Source organism: Petromyzon marinus, unplaced genomic scaffold (genome assembly GCF_048934315.1).
Source record: "Petromyzon marinus isolate PM22_M1 ecotype Great Lakes invasive population unplaced genomic scaffold, UKy_Petmar_22M1.pri1.0 PM_Scaffold_148, whole genome shotgun sequence".
Taxonomy (NCBI): Eukaryota; Metazoa; Chordata; class Hyperoartia; order Petromyzontiformes; family Petromyzontidae; genus Petromyzon; species Petromyzon marinus.
In genome coordinates this window covers 156812-180000 of record NW_027423111.1, presented here as the reverse complement: position 1 = coordinate 180000, position 23189 = coordinate 156812, and the positions used below count along the sequence as shown (strand labels likewise).

Sequence of the window (23189 nt, the reverse complement as noted above, 5' to 3'; positions counted from 1 at the left end):
GGTGACTCACTTAGACACTCTCACTTAGACACATTCACACTTAGACACTTGGATACACCCTCAAGGTGTTCGCCAAGGTGACTCACTTAGACACTCTCACTTAGACACTCTCTTAGATAGACACACTTAGATAGAGACTCACTTAGACACTCGGATACACCCTGAAGGTGTTCGCCAAGGTGACTCACTTAGACACACTTAGATAGACACTCTCACTTAGACACACTCACACTTAGACACTTGGATACACCCTCAAGGTGTTCGCCAAGGTGACTCACTTAGACACTCTCACTTAGACACATTCACACTTAGACACTTGGATACACCCTCAAGGTGTTCGCCAAGGTGACTCACTTAGACACTCTTAGATAGACACTCACACTTAGATAGACACTCACTTAGACACTCGGATACACCCTCAAGGTGTTCGCCAAGGTGACTCACTTAGACACTCTCACTTAGACACTCTCTTAGATAGACACACTTAGATAGAGACTCACTTAGACACTCGGATACACCCTGAAGGTGTTCGCCAAGGTGACTCACTTAGACACACTTAGATAGACACTCTCACTTAGACACACTCACACTTAGACACTTGGATACACCCTCAAGGTGTTCGCCAAGGTGACTCACTTAGACACACTTAGATAGACACTCTCACTTAGACACACTCACACTTAGACACTTGGATACACCCTCAAGGTGTTCGCCAAGGTGACTCACTTAGACACACTTAGATAGACACTCTCACTTAGACACACTCACACTTAGACACTTGGATACACCCTCAAGGTGTTCGCCAAGGTGACTCACTTAGACACTCTCACTTAGACACATTCACACTTAGACACTTGGATACACCCTCAAGGTGTTCGCCAAGGTGACTCACTTAGACACTCTTAGATAGACACTCACACTTAGATAGACACTCACTTAGACACTCGGATACACCTTCAAGGTGTTCGCCAAGGTGACTCACTTAGACACTCTCACTTAGACACTCTCTTAGATAGACACACTTAGATAGAGACTCACTTAGACACTCGGATACACCCTGAAGGTGTTCGCCAAGGTGACTCACTTAGACACTCTCACTTAGACACTCTCTTAGATAGACACACTTAGATAGAGACTCACTTAGACACTCGGATACACCCTGAAGGTGTTCGCCAAGGTGACTCACTTAGACACACTTAGATAGACACTCTCACTTAGACACACTCACACTTAGACACTTGGATACACCCTCAAGGTGTTCGCCAAGGTGACTCACTTAGACACACTTAGATAGACACTCTCACTTAGACACACTCACACTTAGACACTTGGATACACCCTGAAGGTGTTCGCCAAGGTGACTCACTTAGACACTCTCACTTAGACACATTCACACTTAGACACTTGGATACACCCTCAAGGTGTTCGCCAAGGTGACTCACTTAGACACTCTCACTTAGACACTCTCTTAGATAGACACACTTAGATAGAGACTCACTTAGACACTCGGATACACCCTGAAGGTGTTCGCCAAGGTGACTCACTTAGACACTCTCACTTAGACACATTCACACTTAGACACTTGGATACACCCTCAAGGTGTTCGCCAAGGTGACTCACTTAGACACTCTTAGATAGACACTCACACTTAGATAGACACTCACTTAGACACTCGGATACACCCTCAAGGTGTTCGCCAAGGTGACTCACTTAGACACTCTCACTTAGACACTCTCTTAGATAGACACACTTAGATAGAGACTCACTTAGACACTCGGATACACCCTCAAGGTGTTCGCCAAGGTGACTCACTTAGACACTCTCTTAGATAGACACTCTCACACTTAGACACTCTCACTTAGACACACTCACTTAGACACTCAGATACACCCTCAAGGTGTTCGCCAAGGTGACTCACTTAGACACTCTCTTAGATAGACACACTCACACTTAGACACTCTCTTAGATAGACACACTCACACTTAGACACTCACTTAGACACTCGGATACACCCTCAAGGTGTTCGCCAAGGTGACTCACTTAGACACTCTTAGATAGACACTCACACTTAGATAGCCACTCACACTTAGATAGACACTCACTTAGACACTCGGATACACCCTCAAGGTGTTTGCCAAGGTGACTCACTTAGACACTCTTAGATAGACACACTCACACTTAGATAGACACTCACACTTAGATAGACACTCACTTAGACACTCTTAGATAGACACTCACACTTAGATAGACACACTCACTTAGACACTCGGATACACCCTGAAGGTGTTCGCCAAGGTGACTCACTTAGACACTCTTACTTAGACACACTCACTTAGATAGACACTCACTTAGATAGACACACTCACACTTAGACACTCTCTTAGATAGACACTCACACTTAGACACTCACTTAGACACTCGGATACACCCTGAAGGTGTTCGCCAAGGTGACAACACTTAGACACTCTCACTTAGACACTCTCACTTAGATAGACACTCTCTTAGATAGACACTCTCACTTAGACACTTTCACTTAGACACTCTCACTTAGATAGACACTCTCTTAGATAGACACTCTCACTTAGACACTCTCACTTAGACACTCTCATTTAGACACACACTTAGATAGACACACACTTAGACACACACTTAGATAGACACTCACTTAGACACTCAGATACACCCTGAAGGTGTTCGCCAAGGTGACAACACTTAGACACTCTTACTTAGACACTCTCACTTAGACACTCTCACTTAGACACACTCACTTAGACACTCGGATACACCCTCAAGGTGTTCGCCAAGGTGACAACACTTAGACACTCTCACTTAGACACTCTCACTTAGATAGACACTCTCACTTAGACACTCTCACTTAGACACTCTCACTTAGATAGACACTCTCACTTAGACACTCGGATACACCCTGAAGGTGTTCGCCAAGGTGACTCACTTAGACACTCTTAGATAGACACTCTTAGATAGACACTCACTTAGACACTCACTTAGACACTCACTTAGATAGACACTCACACTTAGACACTCAGATACACCCTCAAGGTGTTCACCAAGGTGAGAACACTTAGACACTCTTACTTAGACACTCTTAGATAGACATTCACATAGATAGACACTCACTTAGACACTCGGATACACCCTCAAGGTGTTCGCCAAGGTGACAACACTTACTTAGACACTCTTAGATAGACATTCACTTAGATAGACACTCACTTAGACACTCTTACTTAGACACTCTCACACTTAGATAGACACACACTTAGACACTCGGATACACCCTCAAGGTGTTCGCCAAGGTGACAACACTTACTTAGACACTCTTAGACACTCACTTAGATAGACACTCACTTAGACACTCTTACTTAGACACTTAGACACACACAGATAGACACTCACACAGTGAGACACTCACACTTAGACACACTCACACTTAGACACTTACACTTAGACACACACACTTAGACACACACTCACACTTAGACACTTACACTTAGACACTTACACTTAGACACACAGTGAGACACTCACTTAGACACTCGCACAGTGAGACACTCACAGTGAGACACACAGTGAGACACTAACACACTTAGACACACACACTTAGACACACTCACACACACTTAGACACTCACACTTAGACACACTCACACTTAGACACTCACACTTAGACACTCACACTTAGACACTCACACTTATACACTCACACTTAGACACTCACACTTAAACACTCACACTTAGACACACGTAGACACTTAGAGAGATACACTTAGACACTCACACATAGACACACACACAGACACACTTAGACACTCACACAGATAGACACACTTAGACACAGACACACACACAGACACACACACAGAGACACTCACACTTAGACACACTTAGACACTCACACACATAGACACTTAGACACTCACACTTAGACACTCACAGATAGACACACACACAGTGAGACACTCACACAGACACAAAGAACAAATATCCCCCGTATAGCCTTAACAGACTGTAGGGGCAAGTGCTGTTAGCGAACACACACACACACAGACACACACACACAGTGACACACACAGTCACACACACACACAGTGACACACACACACACACAGTCACACACACAGACAGTCACACACACACAGTCACACACACACAGTCACACACACACACACAGTGACACACACAGTGACACACACAGTCACACACACACACACAGTCACACACACACAGTCACACACACACACACAGTCACACACACACAGACACACACACACAGTCACACACACACAGTGACACACACACAGTGACACACACACAGTGACACACACACACAGAGACACACACACAGACAGTCACACACAGACAGTCACACACACACAGTGACACACACAGTGACACACACACAGTGACACACACACACAGTGACACACACACAGTGACACACACACACAGACACACACACACACAGTCACACACACACAGTGACACACACACACAGACACACACACACAGACACACACACACACAGTGACACACACACACACAGTGACACACACACACACACACAGTGACACACACACAGTGACACACACACACACAGACACACACACACACACAGTGACACACACACACAGTGACACACACACACAGACACACAACAAAGACAAAGATCCCCCGTATAGCCTTAACAGACTGTAGGGGCAAGTGCTGTTAGCGAGCACCTATGAAGGCCGGAACGGTACACGAGGGGGTGGGTGGCCAGCACCACGCCCGACCGCCTTTGTCTTCCTAGTGGCGATGTTTACACACCGCACCAGGTACTCATTTGAGGCTGAGTCGACCTAGGGGAGGCCCGGGACCGGTTCAGATAATCGTCACTGGTGTTGGCCGTGAGCGGTGTATGTCACCGTGTGTGTGTGTGTGTCACTGTGTGTGTGTCACTGTGTGTGTGTGTGTCTGTGTGTGTGTCACTGTGTGTGTGTGTGTCACTGTGTGTGTGTCACTGTGTGTGACACTATATATATGTCACACTGTGTGTGTCTCTAGGTGTGTGACATTGGTGATGCTTCCCGTGGATCTCTCTCCTCCTACGGCTACATCCTGATGTGTGACACTGTGTGTGTGTGTGTCACTGTGTGTGTGTGTCACTGTGTGTGTCACTGTGTGTGTGTGTCACACTGTGTGTGTGTGTCACTGTGTGTGTGTGTCACACTGTGTGTGTGTGTGTGTCACTGTGTGTGTGTGTCACACTGTGTGTGTGTGTGTGACACTGTGTGTGTGTCTCTAGGTGTGTGATATTGGCGATGCTTCCCGTGGATCTCTCTCCTCCTACGGCTACATCCTGATGTGTGTCACTGTGTATGTGTGTGTGACACTGTGTGTGTGTGACACTATATATATGTATGTGTGTCACTGTGTGTGTGTCTAGGTGTGTGACACTGTGTGTGACACTGTGTGACACTATATATATGTGTGTGTATCACTGTGTGTGTCTAGGTGTGTGATATTGGTGATGCTTCCCGTGGATCTCTCTCCTCCTACGGCTACATCCTGATGTGTGACACTGTGTGTGTGTGTCTAGGTGTGTGTCACTGTGTGTGTGTCACTGTGTGTGTCACTGTGTGAGTGTGACACTGTGTGTGTGTCACTGTGTGAGTGTCACTGTGTGTGTGTGTCACTGTGTGTGTGTGTCACTGTGTGTGTGTGTCACTGTGTGTGTGTGTCACTGTGTGTGTGTAACACTATATATGTATATGTGTCTCTAGGTGTGTGACATTGGTGATGCTTCCCGTGGATCTCTCTCCTCCTACGGCTACATCCTGATGTGTGTCACTGTGTATGTGTGTGTGACACTGTGTGTGTGTGACACTATATATGTATGTGTGTCACTGTGTGTGTGTCTAGGTGTGTGACACTGTGTGTGACACTGTGTGACACTATATATATGTGTGTGTATCACTGTGTGTGTCTAGGTGTGTGATATTGGTGATGCTTCCCGTGGATCTCTCTCCTCCTACGGCTACATCCTGATGTGTGACACTGTGTGTGTGTGTCTAGGTGTGTGTCACTGTGTGTGTGTCACTGTGTGTGTCACTGTGTGAGTGTGACACTGTGTGTGTGTCACTGTGTGTGTGTCACTGTGTGTGTGTGTCACTGTGTGTGTGTGTCACTGTGTGTGTGTCACTGTGTGTGTGTGTCACTGTGTGTGTGTAACACTATATATGTATATGTGTCTCTAGGTGTGTGACATTGGTGATGCTTCCCGTGGATCTCTCTCCTCCTACGGCTACATCCTGATGTGTGTCACTGTGTGTGTGTGTGTCACACTGTGTGTGTGTGTCACACTGTGTGTGTGTGTGTCACACTGTGTGTGTGTCACACTGTGTGACACTGTGTGTGTCTAGGTGTGTGTCACTGTGTGACACTATATATATGTCACACTGTGTATCACTGTGTGTCTCTAGGTGTGTGACATTGGTGATGCTTCCCGTGGATCTCTCTCCTCCTACGGCTACATCCTGATGTGTGTCACTGTGTGTGTGTGTGTCACACTGTGTGTGTGTGTCACACTGTGTGTGTGTGTGTCACACTGTGTGTGTGTGTGTGTGTCACACTGTGTGTGTGTGTGTCACTGTGTGTGTGTGTGTCACTGTGTGTGTGTGTCACTGTGTGTGACACTGTGTGTGTGTCACTGTGTGTGTCACTGTGTGTGTCACTGTGTGTGTGTCACTGTGTGTGTGTGTCACTGTGTGTGTGTGTGTGACGCTGTGTGTGTGTGTGACACTATATGTGTAACACTGTGTGTGTGTAACACTATATATGTGTATGTGTGTGTGTGTCTAGGTGTGTGATATTGGCGATGCTTCCCGTGGATCTCTCTCCTCCTACGGCTACATTCTGATGCTGCTCTACTTCCTGCAGCAGCGTCAGCCGCCAGTAGTCCCTGTCCTGCAACAGGTACCAAGGCACTGGTACCTGTAGTATCAGTACTACTAGTAGTAGTATCAGTAGTAGTAGTAGTATCAGTAGTATCTGTAGTGTCTGTAGTGTCACTACTACTAGTATCAGTAGTATCTGTAGTGTCACTACTACTAGTATCAGTAGTATCAGTAGTGTCACTACTACTAGTATCAGTAGTGTCACTACTACTAGTATCAGTAGTATCAGTAGTGTCACTACTACTAGTATCAGTAGTGTCACTACTACTAGTATCAGTAGTATCAGTAGTGTCACTACTACTAGTATCAGTAGTGTCAGTACTACTAGTATCAGTAGTATCAGTAGTCCCTGTCCTGCAGCAGGTACCAAGGCACTGGTACTTGTAGTGTCAGTACTACTAGTAGTAGTATCAGTAGTACTGGTAGTAGTATCAGTAGTACTAGTAGTAGTATCAGTACTACTAGTAGTAGTATCAGTACTACTAGTAGTAGTATCAGTATCACTAGTAGTAGTGTCAGTACTACTAGTAGTAGTATCAGTACTACTAGTAGTAGTATCAGTACTACTAGTAGTAGTATCAGTACTACTAGTAATAGTATCAGTATCACTAGTAGTAGTATCAGTACTACTAATAGTAGTATCAGTAGTATCAGTAGTACCTGTAGTGTCAGTACTAGTAGTATCAGTAGTACCTGTAGTATCAGTAGTGTCACTACTACTAGTATCAGTAGTATCAGTAGTACCTGTAGTATCAGTACTACTAGTAGTAGTATCAGTATCACTAGTAGTAGTATCAGTACTACTAGTAGTAGTATCAGTACTACTAGTAGTAGTACCAGTACTACTAGTAGTAGTATCAGTACTACTAGTAGTAGTATCAGTAGTATCTGTAGTGTCTGTAGTGTCAGTAGTATCTGTAGTGTCTGTAGTGTCAGTACTACTAGTAGTAGTATCAGTATCACTAGTAGTAGTATCAGTATCACTAGTAGTAGTATCAGTACTACTAGTAGTAGTATCAGTACTAGTAGTAGTAGTAGTATCAGTACTAGTAGTAGTAGTAGTATCAGTAGTATCTGTAGTGTCAGTAGTGTCAGTACTACTAGTAGTAGTATCAGTACTACTAGTAGTAGTATCAGTAGTATCTGTAGTGTCAGTAGTGTCAGTACTACTAGTAGTAGTATCAGTACTACTAGTAGTAGTATCAGTACTAGTAGTAGTATCAGTACTAGTAGTAGTATCAGTAGTATCTGTAGTGTCAGTAGTATCAGTACTACTACTAGTAGTAGTATCAGTACTACTAGTAGTAGTGTCAGTACTACTAGTAGTAGTATCAGTACTACTAGTAGTAGTATCAGTAGTCCCTGTCCTGCAGCAGGTACCAAGGCACTGGTACCTGTAGTACCAGTACTACTAGTAGTATCAGTAGTATCAGTACTACTAGTAGTAGTACCAGTACTACTAGTAGTAGTATCAGTAGTACTAGTAGTAGTATCAGTACTATTAATAGTAGTATCAGTACTAGTAGTAGTAGTATCAGTATCTGTAGTGTCTGTAGTGTCAGTAGTATCTGTAGTGTCTGTAGTGTCAGTACTACTAGTAGTAGTATCAGTATCACTAGTAGTAGTATCAGTATCACTAGTAATAGTATCAGTACTACTAGTAGTAGTATCAGTATCACTAGTAGTAGTATCAGTACTACTAGTAGTAGTATCAGTACTAGTAGTAGTATCAGTACTACTAGTAGTAGTATCAGTAGTATCTGTAGTGTCAGTAGTGTCAGTACTACTAGTAGTAGTATCAGTACTACTAGTAGTAGTATCAGTACTACTGATACTACTACTAGTAGTACTGATACTACTAGTAGTAGTATCAGTACTACTAGTAGTAGTATCAGTACTACTAGTAGTAGTACCTGTAGTGTCAGTACTACTAGTAGTAGTACCTGTAGTGTCAGTACTACTAGTAGTAGTACCTGTAGTCCCTGTCCTGCAGCAGGTACCAAGGCGCTGGTACTTGTAGTATCACTAGTAGTAGTATCAGTACTACTAATAGTAGTATCAGTAGTACCAGTAGTCCCTGTCCTGCAGCAGGTACCAAGGCGCTGGTACCTGTAGTAGCAGTACTACTAATAGTAGTATCAGTAGTATCAGTACTACTAGTAGTAGTACCAGTACTACTAATAGTAGTATCAGTAGTACTAGTAGTAGTATCAGTACTACTAATAGTAGTATCAGTAGTGTCACTACTACTAGTATCAGTAGTATCAGTACTACTAGTAGTATCAGTAGTATCAGTACTAGTAGTATCAGTAGTATCAGTAGTAGTAGTATCAGTAGTATCAGTACTAGTAGTAGTATCAGTACTAGTAGTATCAGTAGTATCAGTAGTAGTAGTATCAGTAGTATCAGTACTAGTAGTAGTATCAGTACTAGTAGTATCAGTAGTATCAGTACTAGTAGTATCAGTAGTATCAGTACTAGTAGTAGTATCAGTAGTATCAGTACTAGTAGTATCAGTAGTATCAGTACTAGTAGTAGTATCAGTACTAGTAGTATCAGTAGTATCAGTACTAGTAGTAGTAGTATCAGTAGTAGTATCAGTAGTATCAGTACTAGTAGTATCAGTACTAGTAGTATCATCAATAGTAGTATCATCAGTAGTAGTATCATCAGTAGTAGTAGTATCATCAATAGTAGTATCAATAGTAGTAGTATCATAAGTAGTAGTATCATCAATAGTAGTAGTATCAGTACTAGTAGTATCAGTAGTAGTATCATCATCATCAGTAGTATCATCAGTAGTAGTATCATCATCAGTAGTAGTATCATCATCAGTAGTAGCATCATCAGTAGTAGTATCATCAGTAGTAGTATCATCAGTAGTATCATCATCAGTAGTATCATCATCAGTAGTATCATCAGTAGTATCATCATCAGTAGTAGTATCATCAATACTAGTAATATCAATAGTCGTAGTATCATCAGTAGTATCATCATCATCAGTAGTAGTATCAATAGTAGTATCATCAGTAGTAGTATCATCAGTAGTAGTATCATCAATACTAGTAATATCATCAATAGTCATAGTATCATCAGTAGTATCATCATCAGTACTATCATCATCAGTAGTATCATCAGTAGTATCATCATCAATACTAGTAATGTCATCAATACTAGTAATGTCATCAATAGTCGTAGTATCATCAGTAGTATCATCATCATCAGTAGTAGTATCAATAGTAGTATCATCAATAGTAGTATCATCAGTAGTAGTAGTATCAATACTAGTAGTATCATCAATAGCAGTAGTATTATCATCGTCCCCGTGTCTCTCTCTCCCCGTGTCTCTCTCTTCCCGTGTCTCTCTCTCCCCCCGTGTCTCTCTCTCTCTCTCCCCGTGTCTCTCCCCGTGTCTCTCTCCCCGTGTCCCTCTCTCTCCCCGTGTCTCTCCCCGTGTCTGTCTCCCCGTGTCTCTCTCTCTCCCCGTGTCTCTCTCCCCGTGTCTGTCTCTCTCCCCGTGTCTTTCTCTCCCCGTGTCTCGCTCCCCGTATCTCTCTCCCCGTGTCTCTCTCTCCCCGTGTCTCTCTCCCCGTGTCTCTCCCCGTGTCTCTCTCCCCGTGTCTCTCTCCCCGTGTCTTTCTCCCCGTGTCTCTCTCCCCGTGTCTCTCTCCCCGTGTCTCTCTCCCCGTGTCTCTCTCCCCGTGTCTCTCCACGTGTCTCTCTCCCCATGTCTCTCTCCCCGTGTCTCTCTCCCCGTGTCTCTCCCCGTGTCTCTCTCCCCGTGTCTCTCCCCGTGTCTCTCTCCCCGTGTCCCTCTCTCCCCGTGTCTCTCTCCCCGTGTCTGTCTCCCCATGTCTCTCTCTCCCCGTGTCTCTCTCTCTCCCCGTGTCTCTCTCTCTCCCCGTGTCTCTCTCTCTCCCCGTGTCTCTCTCTCTCCCCGTGTCTCTCTCCCCGTGTCTCTCTCCCCGTGTCTCTCTCTCCCCGTGTCTCTCTCCCCGTTTCTCTCTCTCTCCCCGTGTCTCTCTCCCCGTGTCTCTCTCCCCGTGTCTCTCTCCCCGTGTCTCTCTCCCCGTGTCTCTCTCCCCGTGTCTCTCTCCCCGTGTCTCTCTCCCCGTGTCTCTCTCCCCGTGTCTCTCTCCCCGTGTCTCTCTCCCCGTGTCTCTCTCCCCGTGTCTCTCTCCCCGTGTCTCTCTCACCGTGTCCCCGTGTCTCTCCCCGTGTCTCTCTCTCCCGGTGTCTCTCTCTCCCCGTGTCTCTCTCCCCGTGTCTCCCCGTGTCTCTCACCGTCTCTCTCCCCGTGTCTCTCACCGTCTCTCTCCCCTTGTCTCTCTCCCCGTGTCCCTCTCTCTCCCCGTGTCTCTCTCCCCGTGTCTGTCTCTCCCCGTGTCTGTCTCCCCGTGTCTCTCTCTCTCCCCGTGTCTCTCTCTCTCCCCGTGTTTCTCTCTCCCCGTGTCTGTATCTCTCCCCGTGTCTTTCTCCCCGTGTCTCTCTCCCCGTGTCTCTCTCCCCGTGTCTCTCTCCCCGTGTCTCTCTCCCCGTGTCTCTCTCCCCGTGTCTCTCTCTCCCCGTGTCTCTCTCTCCCCGTGTCTCTCTCCCCGTGTATCTCTCCCCGTGTCTCTCTCCCCGTGTCTCTCTCCCCGTGTCTCTCTCCCCGTGTCTCTCTCCCCGTGTCTCTCTCCCCGTGTCCCTCTCTCTCCCCGTGTCCCTCTCTCTCCCCGTGTCTCTCTCCCCCGGGGCTGTCTCTCCCCGTGTCTGTCTCCCCGTGTCTCTCTCTCTCCCCGTGTCTCTCTCTCTCTCCCCGTGTGTCTCTCTCTCTCCCCGTGTCTCTCTCTCTCCCCGTGTCTCTCTCCCCGTGTCTCTCTCCCCGTGTCTCTCTCTCTCTCCCCGTGTCTTTCTCTCTCCGTCTTTCTCTCTCCGTGTCTCTCTCCCCGTGTCTCTCTCCCCGTGTCTCTCTCCCCGTGTCTCTCTCCCCGTGTCTCCGTGTCTCTCTCCCCGTGTCTCTCTCTGTGTCTCTCCCCGTGTCCCCGTGTCTCTCCCCGTGTCTCTCCCTGTGTCTCTCTCCCCGTGTCTCTCTCCCCGTGTCTCTCCCCATGTCTCTCTCTCCCCGTGTCTCTCTCCCCGTGTCTCTCTCTCTTCCCGTGTCTCTCTCACCGTGTCTCTCTCCCCGTGTCTCTCTCTCTCCCCGTGTCTCTCTCTCTCCCCGTGTCTCTCCCCGTGTCTCTCCCCGTGTCTCTCTCCCCGTGTCTCTCTCACCGTGTCTTTCTCCCCGTGTCTCTCTCACCGTGTGTCCGTGTCTCTCTCCCCGTGTCTCTCTCACCGTGTCCCCGTGTCTCTCCCCGTGTCTCTCTCCCCGTGTCTCTCTCCCCGTGTCTCTCTCACTGTGTCCCCGTGTCTCTCCCCGTGTCCCTCTCTCTCCCCGTGTCTCTCCCCGTGTCTCTCTCTTCCCGTGTCTCTCTCACCGTGTCTCTCTCACCGTGTCCCCGTGTCTCTCCCCGTGTCTCTCTCCCCGTGTCTCTCTCCCTGTGTCTCTCTCCCCGTGTCTCTCCCCGTGTCTCTCTCACCGTGTCTCTCCCCGTGTCCCCGTGTCTCTCTCCCCGTGTCTCTCTCTGTGTCTCTCACCGTGTCCCTGTGTCTCTCTCCCCGTGTCTCTCTCTCTCCCCGTGTCTCTCTCTTCCCGTGTCTCTCTCACCGTGTCTCTCTCACCGTGTCCCCGTGTCTCTCCCCGTGTCTCTCTCCCCGTGTCTCTCTCCCTGTGTCTCTCTCCCCGTGTCTCTCCCCGTGTCTCTCTCACCGTGTCTCTCCCCGTGTCCCCGTGTCTCTCTCCCCGTGTCTCTCTCTGTGTCTCTCACCGTGTCCCTGTGTCTCTCTCCCCGTGTCTCTCTCCCCGTGTCTCTCCCCGTGTCTCTCTCACCGTGTCTCTCCCCGTGTCTCTCTCCCCGTGTCTCTCTCTGTGTCTCTCCCCGTGTCCCCGTGTCTCTCTCCCCGTGTCTCTCTCTGTGTCTCTCACCGTGTCCCCGTGTCTCTCTCACCGTGTCTCCGTGTCTCTCTGCAGCTGTACGAGGGAGCTGATCAGGGCAAGCCGCCTCCAGTGGTCTCTGTGGACGGCTGGAACGCTTACTACTTTAGTGACATCAAACAGCTGGTAACTATCACTAACTAGCACTATAACTATCACTATCACTAACTATCACTAACTACTACTTTAGTGACATCAAACAGCTGGTAACTATCACTAACTAGCACTATAACTATCACTATCACTAACTATCACTAACTACTACTTTAGTGACATCAAACAGCTGGTAACTATCACTAACTAGCACTATAACTATCACTATCACTAACTATCACTAACTACTACTTTAGTGACATCAAACAGCTGGTAACTATCACTAACTAGCACTATAACTATCACTATCACTAACTATCACTAACTACTACTTTAGTGACATCAAACAACTGGTAGCTATCACTAACTAGCACTATAACTATCACTAACTATCACTAACTACTACTTTAGTGACATCAAACAGCTGGTAACTATCACTAACTAGCACTATAACTAGTACTAACTATAACTATCACTAACTACTACTTTAGTGACATCAAACAGCTGGTAACTATCACTAACTAGCACTATAACTAGTACTATAACTATCACTAACTATCACTAACTACTACTTTAGTGACATCAAACAGCTGGTAACTATCACTAACTAGCACTATAACTATCACTAACTATCACTATCACTAACTATCACTAACTACTACTTTAGTGACATCAAACAGCTGGTAACTATCACTAACTAGCACTATAACTAGCACTAACTATCACTATCACTAACTATCACTAACTACTACTTTAGTGACATCAAACAGCTGGTAACTATCACTAACTAGCACTATAACTAGTACTAACTATAACTATCACTAACTATCACTAACTACTACTTTAGTGACATCAAACAGCTGGTAACTATCACTAACTAGCACTATAACTAGCACTAACTATAACTATCACTAACTATCACTAACTACTACTTTAGTGACATCAAACAACTGGTAACTATCACTAACTAGCACTATAACTAGCACTAACTATAACTATCACTAACTATCACTAACTACTACTTTAGTGATGTCAAACAGCTGGTAACTATCACTAACTAGCACTATAACTAGCACTAACTATAACTATCACTAACTATCACTAACTACTACTTTAGTGACATCAAACAACTGGTAACTATCACTAACTAGCACTATAACTAGCACTAACTATAACTATCACTAACTATCACTAACTACTACTTTAGTGATGTCAAACAGCTGGTAACTATCACTAACTAGCACTATAACTAGCACTAACTATCACTATCATTAACTACTACTTTAGTGACATCAACCAGCTGGTAACTATCACTAACTAGCACTATAACTAGCACTAACTATAACTATCACTAACTATCACTAACTACTACTTTAGTGACATCAAACAGCTGGTAACTATCACTAACTAGCACTATAATTATCACTAACTATCACTATCACTAACTATCACTAACTACTACTTTAGTGACATCAAACAACTGGTAACTATCACTAACTAGCACTATAACTAGCACTAACTATCACTATCTATCACTATCACTAACTACTACTTTAGTGACATCAAACAACTGGTAACTATCACTAACTAGCACTATATCTAGCACTAACTATCACTATCACTAACTACTACTTTAGTGACATCAACCAGCTGGTAACTATCACTAACTAGCACTATAACTAGCACTAACTATAACTATCACTAACTATCACTAACTACTACTTTAGTGACATCAAACAACTGGTAACTATCACTAACTAGCACTATAACTAGCACTAACTATCACTATCTATCACTATCACTAACTACTACTTTAGTGACATCAAACAACTGGTAACTATCACTAACTAGCACTATAACTATCACTAACTATCACTAACTACTACTTTAGTGACATCAAACAACTGGTAACTATCACTAACTAGCACTATAACTAGCACTAACTATCACTATCTATCACTATCACTAACTATCACTATCTATCACTATCACTAACTATCACTAACTACTACTTTAGTGACATCAAACAACTGGTAACTATCACTACCTAGCACTATAACTAGCACTAACTATCACTAATTATCACTAGCACTAACTACTACTTTAGTGACATCAAACAACTGGTAACTATCACTAACTAGCACTATAACTAGCACTAACTATCACTAACTATCACTAACTAGCACTAACTACTACTTTAGTGACATCAAACAACTGGTAACTATCACTAACTATCACTATCACTAACTATCACTACCTACTACTTTAGTGACATCAAACAGCTGGTAACTATCACTAACTATCACTATAACTAGCACTAACTATCACTAATTATCACTAACTAGCACTAACTACTACTTTAGTGACATCAAACAACTGGTAACTATCACTAACTAGCACTATAACTAGCACTAACTATCACTATCTATCACTATCACTAACTATCACTAACTATCACTATCTATCACTATCACTAACTACTACACTACTTTAGTGACATCAAACAACTGGTAACTATCACTAACTAGCACTATAACTATCACTAACTATCACTATCACTAACTATCACTAACTACTACTTTAGTGACATCAAACAGCTGGTAACGATCACTAACTATCACTATAACTAGTACTAACTATCACTATCACTAACTATCACTAACTACTACTTTAGTGACATCAAACAGCTGGTAACTATCACTAACTAGCACTATAACTAGTACTATAACTATCACTATCACTAACTATCACTAACTACTACTTTAGTGACATCAAACAGCTGGTAACTATCACTAACTAGCACTATAACTATCACTAACTATCACTATCACTAACTACTACTTTAGTGACATCAAACAGCTGGTAACTATCACTAACTAGCACTATAACTAGTACTATAACTATCACTATCTATCACTATCACTAACTACTACTTTAGTGACATCAAACAGCTGGTAACTATCACTAACTAGCACTATAATTATCACTAACTATCACTATCACTAACTATCACTAACTACTACTTTAGTGACATCAAACAGCTGGTAACTATCACTAACTAGCACTATAACTATCACTAACTATCACTATCACTAACTATCACTAACTACTACATTAGAGACATCAAACAACTGGTAACTATCACTAACTATCACTATAACTAGTACTAACTATCACTATCACTAACTATCACTAACTATAACTATCACTAACTATCACTATCACTAACTATCACTATTACTATCACTAACTATCACTAACTATAACTATCACTAACTATCACTAGTACTATAACTATCACTAACTATCACTAACTACTTCTTTAGTGACATCAAACAACTGGTAACTATCACTAACTATCACTATTACTATCACTAACTATCACTAACTATAACTATCACTAACTATAACTATCACTAACTATCACTAACTACTTCTTTAGTGACGTCAAGCAGCTGGTAACTATCACTAACTAGCACTATAACTATCACTAACTATCACTAACTATCACTATCACCAACTATCACTATCACTAACTATCACTATCACTAACTATCACTATCACTAACTATCACTAACTATCACTATCACTAACTATCACTAACTAGCACTATAACTAGTACTAACTATCACTAACTATCACTATCACTAACTATCACTATCACTAACTATCACTATCACTAACTATCACTATCACTAACTATCACTAACTATCACTATCACTAACTATCACTATCACTAACTATCACTATCACTAAGTATTACTATCACTAACTATCACTATCACTAACTATCACTAACTATCACTATCACTAACTATCACTAACTAGCACTATAACTAGTACTAACTATCACTAACTATCACTAACTATCACTAACTACTACTTTAGTGACATCAAACAGCTGGTAACTATCACTAACTAGCACTATAACTAGTACTATAACTATCACTATCACTAACTATCACTAACTACTACTTTAGTGACATCAAACAGCTGGTAACTATCACTAACTAGCACTATAACTAGTACTATAACTATCACTATCTATCACTATCACTAACTACTACTTTAGTGACATCAAACAGCTGGTAACTATCACTAACTAGCACTATAATTATCACTAACTATCACTATCACTAACTATCACTAACTACTACTTTAGTGACATCAAACAGCTGGTAACTATCACTAACTAGCACTATAACTATCACTAACTATCACTATCACTAACTATCACTAACTACTACATTAGAGACATCAAACAACTGGTAACTATCACTAACTATCACTATAACTAGTACTAACTATCACTATCACTAACTATCACTAACTATAACTATCACTAACTATCACTATCACTAACTATCACTATTACTATCACTAACTATCACTAACTATAACTATCACTAACTATCACTAGTACTATAACTATCACTAACTATCACTAACTACTTCTTTAGTGACATCAAACAACTGGTAACTATCACTAACTATCACTATTACTATCACTAACTATCACTAACTATAACTATCACTAACTATAACTATCACTAACTATCACTAACTACTTCTTTAGTGACGTCAAGCAGCTGGTAACTATCACTAACTAGCACTAACTATCACTAACTATCACTAACTATCACTATCACCAACTATCACTATCACTAACTATCACTATCACTAACTATCACTATCACTAACTATCACTAACTATCACTATCACTAACTATCACTAACTAGCACTATAACTAGTACTAACTATCACTAACTATCACTATCACTAACTATCACTATCACTAACTATCACTATCACTAACTATCACTATCACTAACTATCACTAACTATCACTATCACTAACTATCACTATCACTAACTATCACTATCACTAACTATCACTATCACTAACTATCACTATCACTAACTATCACTAACTATCACTATCACTAACTATCACTAACTAGCACTATAACTAGTACTAACTATCACTAACTATCACTAACTATCACTAACTACTACTTTAGTGACATCAAACAGCTGGTAACTATCACTAACTAGCACTATAACTAGTACTATAACTATCACTATCACTAACTATCACTAACTACTACTTTAGTGACATCAAACAGCTGGTAACTATCACTAACTAGCACTATAACTATCACTAACTATCACTATCACTAACTACTACTTTAGTGACATCAAACAGCTGGTAACTATCACTAACTAGCACTATAACTAGTACTATAACTATCACTATCTATCACTGTCACTAACTACTACTTTAGTGACATCAAACAGCTGGTAACTATCACTAACTAGCACTATAATTATCACTAACTATCACTATCACTAACTATCACTAACTACTACTTTAGTGACATCAAACAGCTGGTAACTATCACTAACTAGCACTATAACTATCACTAACTATCACTATCACTAACTATCACTAACTACTACATTAGAGACATCAAACAACTGGTAACTATCACTAACTATCACTATAACTAGTACTAACTATCACTATCACTAACTATCACTAACTATAACTATCACTAACTATCACTATCACTAACTATCACTATTACTATCACTAACTATCACTAACTATAACTATCACTAACTATCACTAGTACTATAACTATCACTAACTATCACTAACTACTTCTTTAGTGACATCAAACAACTGGTAACTATCACTAACTATCACTATTACTATCACTAACTATCACTAACTATCACTATCACTAACTATCACTAACTACTTCTTTAGTGACGTCAAGCAGCTGGTAACTATCACTAACTAGCACTATAACTATCACTAACTATCACTATCACTAACTATCACTATCACTAACTATCACTATCACTAACTATCACTATCACTAACTATCACTATCACTAACTATCACTATCACTAACTATCACTAACTATCACTATCACTAACTATCACTAACTAGCACTATAACTAGTACTAACTATCACTAACTATCACTAACTATCACTAACTACTACTTTAGTGACATCAAACAGCTGGTAACTATCACTAACTAGCACTATAACTAGTACTATAACTATCACTATCACTAACTATCACGAACTACTACTTTAGTGACATCAAACAGCTGGTAACTATCACTAACTAGCACTATAACTATCACTAACTATCACTATCACTAACTACTACTTTAGTGACATCAAACAGCTGGTAACTATCACTAACTAGCACTATAACTAGTACTATAACTATCACTATCTATCACTGTCACTAACTACTACTTTAGTGACATCAAACAGCTGGTAACTATCACTAACTAGCACTATAATTATCACTAACTATCACTATCACTAACTATCACTAACTACTACTTTAGTGACATCAAACAGCTGGTAACTATCACTAACTAGCACTATAACTATCACTAACTATCACTATCACTAACTATCACTAACTACTACATTAGAGACATCAAACAACTGGTAACTATCACTAACTATCACTATAACTAGTACTAACTATCACTATCACTAACTATCACTAACTATAACTATCACTAACTATCACTATCACTAACTATCACTATTACTATCACTAACTATCACTAACTATAACTATCACTAACTATCACTAGTACTATAACTATCACTAACTATCACTAACTACTTCTTTAGTGACATCAAACAACTGGTAACTATCACTAACTATCACTATTACTATCACTAACTATCACTAACTATAACTATCACTAACTATCACTAACTATCACTAACTATCACTAACTATAACTATCACTAACTATAACTATCACTAACTATCACTAACTACTTCTTTAGTGACGTCAAGCAGCTGGTAACTATCACTAACTAGCACTAACTATCACTAACTATCACTAACTATCACTATCACCAACTATCACTATCACTAACTATCACTATCACTAACTATCACTATCACTAACTATCACTAACTATCACTATCACTAACTATCACTAACTAGCACTATAACTAGTACTAACTATCACTAACTATCACTATCACTAACTATCACTATCACTAACTATCACTATCACTAACTATCACTATCACTAACTATCACTATCACTAACTATCACTAACTATCACTAACTATCACTATCACTAACTATCACTATCACTAACTATCACTATCACTAACTATCACTATCACTAACTATCACTATCACTAACTATCACTATCACTAACTATCACTATCACTAACTATCACTAACTATCACTATCACTAACTATCACTAACTAGCACTATAACTAGTACTAACTATCACTAACTATCACTAACTATCACTAACTATCACTATCACTAACTATCACTATCACTAACTATCACTAACTATAACTATCACTAACTATCACTAGTACTATAACTATCACTAACTATCACTAACTACTTCTTTAGTGACATCAAACAACTGGTAACTATCACTATCACTAACTATCACTATCACTAACTATCACTATCACTAACTATCACTATCACTAACTATCACTATCACTAACTATCACTAACTAGCACTTTAACTAGTACTAACTATCACTAACTATCACTAACTATCACTATCACTAACTATCACTATCACTAACTATCACTATCACTAACTATCACTAGCTACTTCTTTAGTGACGTCAACAGCTGGTAACTATCACTAACTAGCACTATAACTATCACTAACTATCACTAACTATTACTATCACTAACTATCACTATCACTAACTATCACTATCACTAACTACTTCTTTAGTGACGTCAAACAGCTGGTAACTATCACTAACTATCACTATTACTATCACTAACTATCACTAACTATAACTATCACTAACTATCACTATCACTAACTATCACTATTACTATCACTAACTATCACTAACTATAACTATCACTAACTATCACTATCACTAACTATCACTAACTATCACTAACTACTTTAGTGACGTCAAACAGCTGGTAACTATCACTAACTATCACTATTACTATCACTAACTATCACTCTCACTAACTACTTCTTTAGTGACGTCAAACAACTGGTAACTATCACTATCACTAACTATCACTATCACTAACTATCAATAACTATCACTAACTATCACTATCACTAACTATCACTAACTATCACTATAACTAACTATCACTAACTATCACTATCACTAACTATCACTAACTATCACTATCACTAACTATCACTATCACTAACTATCACTATCACTAACTATCACTATCACTAACTATCAATAACTATAACTATCACTAACTATCACTATCACTAACTATCACTAACTATCACTATAACTAACTATCACTATCACTAACTATCACTATCACTAACTATCACTATCACTAACTATCACTAACTATCACTATCACTAACTATCACTATCACTAACTATCACTATCACTAACTATCACTAACTTTCACTATCACTAACTTTCACTATCACTAACTATCAATATCACTACGAACTCTGTGTGTGTCTGTCTCTCTGTGTCTCTCCGTGTCTCTGTGTCTCTCCGTGTCTCTCTCTGTCTCTCTGTCTCTCTCTGTGTCTCTCTGTTGAGTCTCTCTGTGTCTGTGTGTCTCTCTGTGTGTCTGTGTGTGTCTCACCGTGTCTCTGTGTCTCTGTGTCTCTGTGTCTATCTGTGTGTCTCTGTGTGTGTGTCTCTCTGTGTCTCTGTGTGTCTCTGAGTGTCTCTGTGTCTCTGTGAGTGTCTCTGAGTGTCTCTGTGTGTCTCTGTGTCTCTCTCTGTGTGTCTGTGTGTGTCTCACCGTGTCTCTGTGTCTCTGTGTCTCTGTGTCTATCTGTGTGTCTCTGTGTGTGTGTCTCTCTGTGTCTCTGTGTGTCTCTGAGTGTCTCTGTGTCTCTGTGAGTGTCTCTGAGTGTCTCTGTGTGTCTCTGTCTGTGGGTGTATCTGTGTGTGTCTCTGTATGTCTCTGTGTGTCTCTCTGTGTGTCTCTCTGTGTGTCTCTGAGTGTCTCTGTGTCTGTGCGTGTCTCTGTATGTCTCTGTGTGTGTCTCTCTGTGTGTCTCTGTGTGTGTGTCTGTCTCTCTGTGTCTGTGTGTCTGTCTCTGTGTCTCTCTCTGTGTGTCTCTGTGTCTCTCTCTGTGTCTCTGTCTCTCTGTGTGTCTCTGTGTGTCTCTGTGTGTCTCACCGTGTCTCTGTGTCTCTCTGTGTCTCTCTCTGTGTCTCTCTCTGTGTCTCACCGTGTCTCTCTGTGTGTCTCTGTGTCTCTGTGTGTCTCACCACGTGTCTCACCGTGTCTCTGTGTGTTTCTGTGTCTCTGTGTCTCTCCGTGTCTCTCTGTGTGTCTCTGTGTGTCTCACCGTGTCTCTGTGTTTCTGTGTCTCTGTCTCTCTGTGTCTCTCTCTGTGTCTCTCTCTGTGTCTCTCTCTGTGTGTCTCTCTCTGTGTGTCTCTGGGTGTCTCTGTGTGTCTCTGTCTCTCTCTGTGTCTCTGTGTCTCTGTGTAGGCGACCCATTGGCCCCATGCAGGTGAGAACCGTGAGTCTCACCGTGTCTCTCTGTGTCTCTGTGTCTGTCTCTGTGTCTCACCACGTGTCTCACCGTGTCTCTGTGTCTCTGTGTGTCTCTGTGTCTCTCTGTGTGTCTCACCACGTGTCTCACCGTGTCTCTGTGTCTCTGTGTGTCTCACCGTGTCTCTGTGTCTCTCTGTGTCTCTGTGTCTCTGTGTGTCTCACCGTGTCTCTGTGTCTCTCTGTGTCTCTGTGTCTCTCTCTGTATGTCTCACCGTGTCTCTCTCTGTGTAGGCGACCCATTGGCCCCATGTAGGTGAGAACCGTGAGTCCGTGGGGGAGCTGTGTGTCTCTGTGTGTGTCTGTGTGTCTCTGTGAGTCTCTGTGTGTCTCTGTGAGTCTCTGTGTGTCTCTGTGTGTCTCTGTGAGTCTCTGTGTGTCTCTGTGTGTCTCTGTGTGTCTCTGTGTGTCTCTGTGAGTCTCTGTGTGTCTCTGTGTGTCTCTGTGTGTCTCTGTGTGTCTCTGTGTGTGTCTGTGTGTCTCTGTGTGTCTCTGTGTGTCTCTGTGAGTCTCTGTGTGTCTCTGTGTGTCTCTGTGTGTCTCTGTGAGTCTCTGTGTGTCT

General features: G+C 41.9%; 1 protein-coding gene across 1 annotated transcript in view; it reads left to right on the top strand.

Moving 5' to 3' along the window:
• The window catches only part of LOC142905343 (uncharacterized), a 134863-nt gene that overhangs the window by 60396 nt on the left and 51278 nt on the right, over window positions 1-23189 (top strand). The window contains exons 16-17 of the mRNA XM_076063547.1: window positions 6859-6972; window positions 13006-13095. Of these exons, the coding sequence (XP_075919662.1) occupies window positions 6859-6972; window positions 13006-13095 (204 nt within the window). The remainder of the gene's footprint in view (window positions 1-6858; window positions 6973-13005; window positions 13096-23189) is intronic.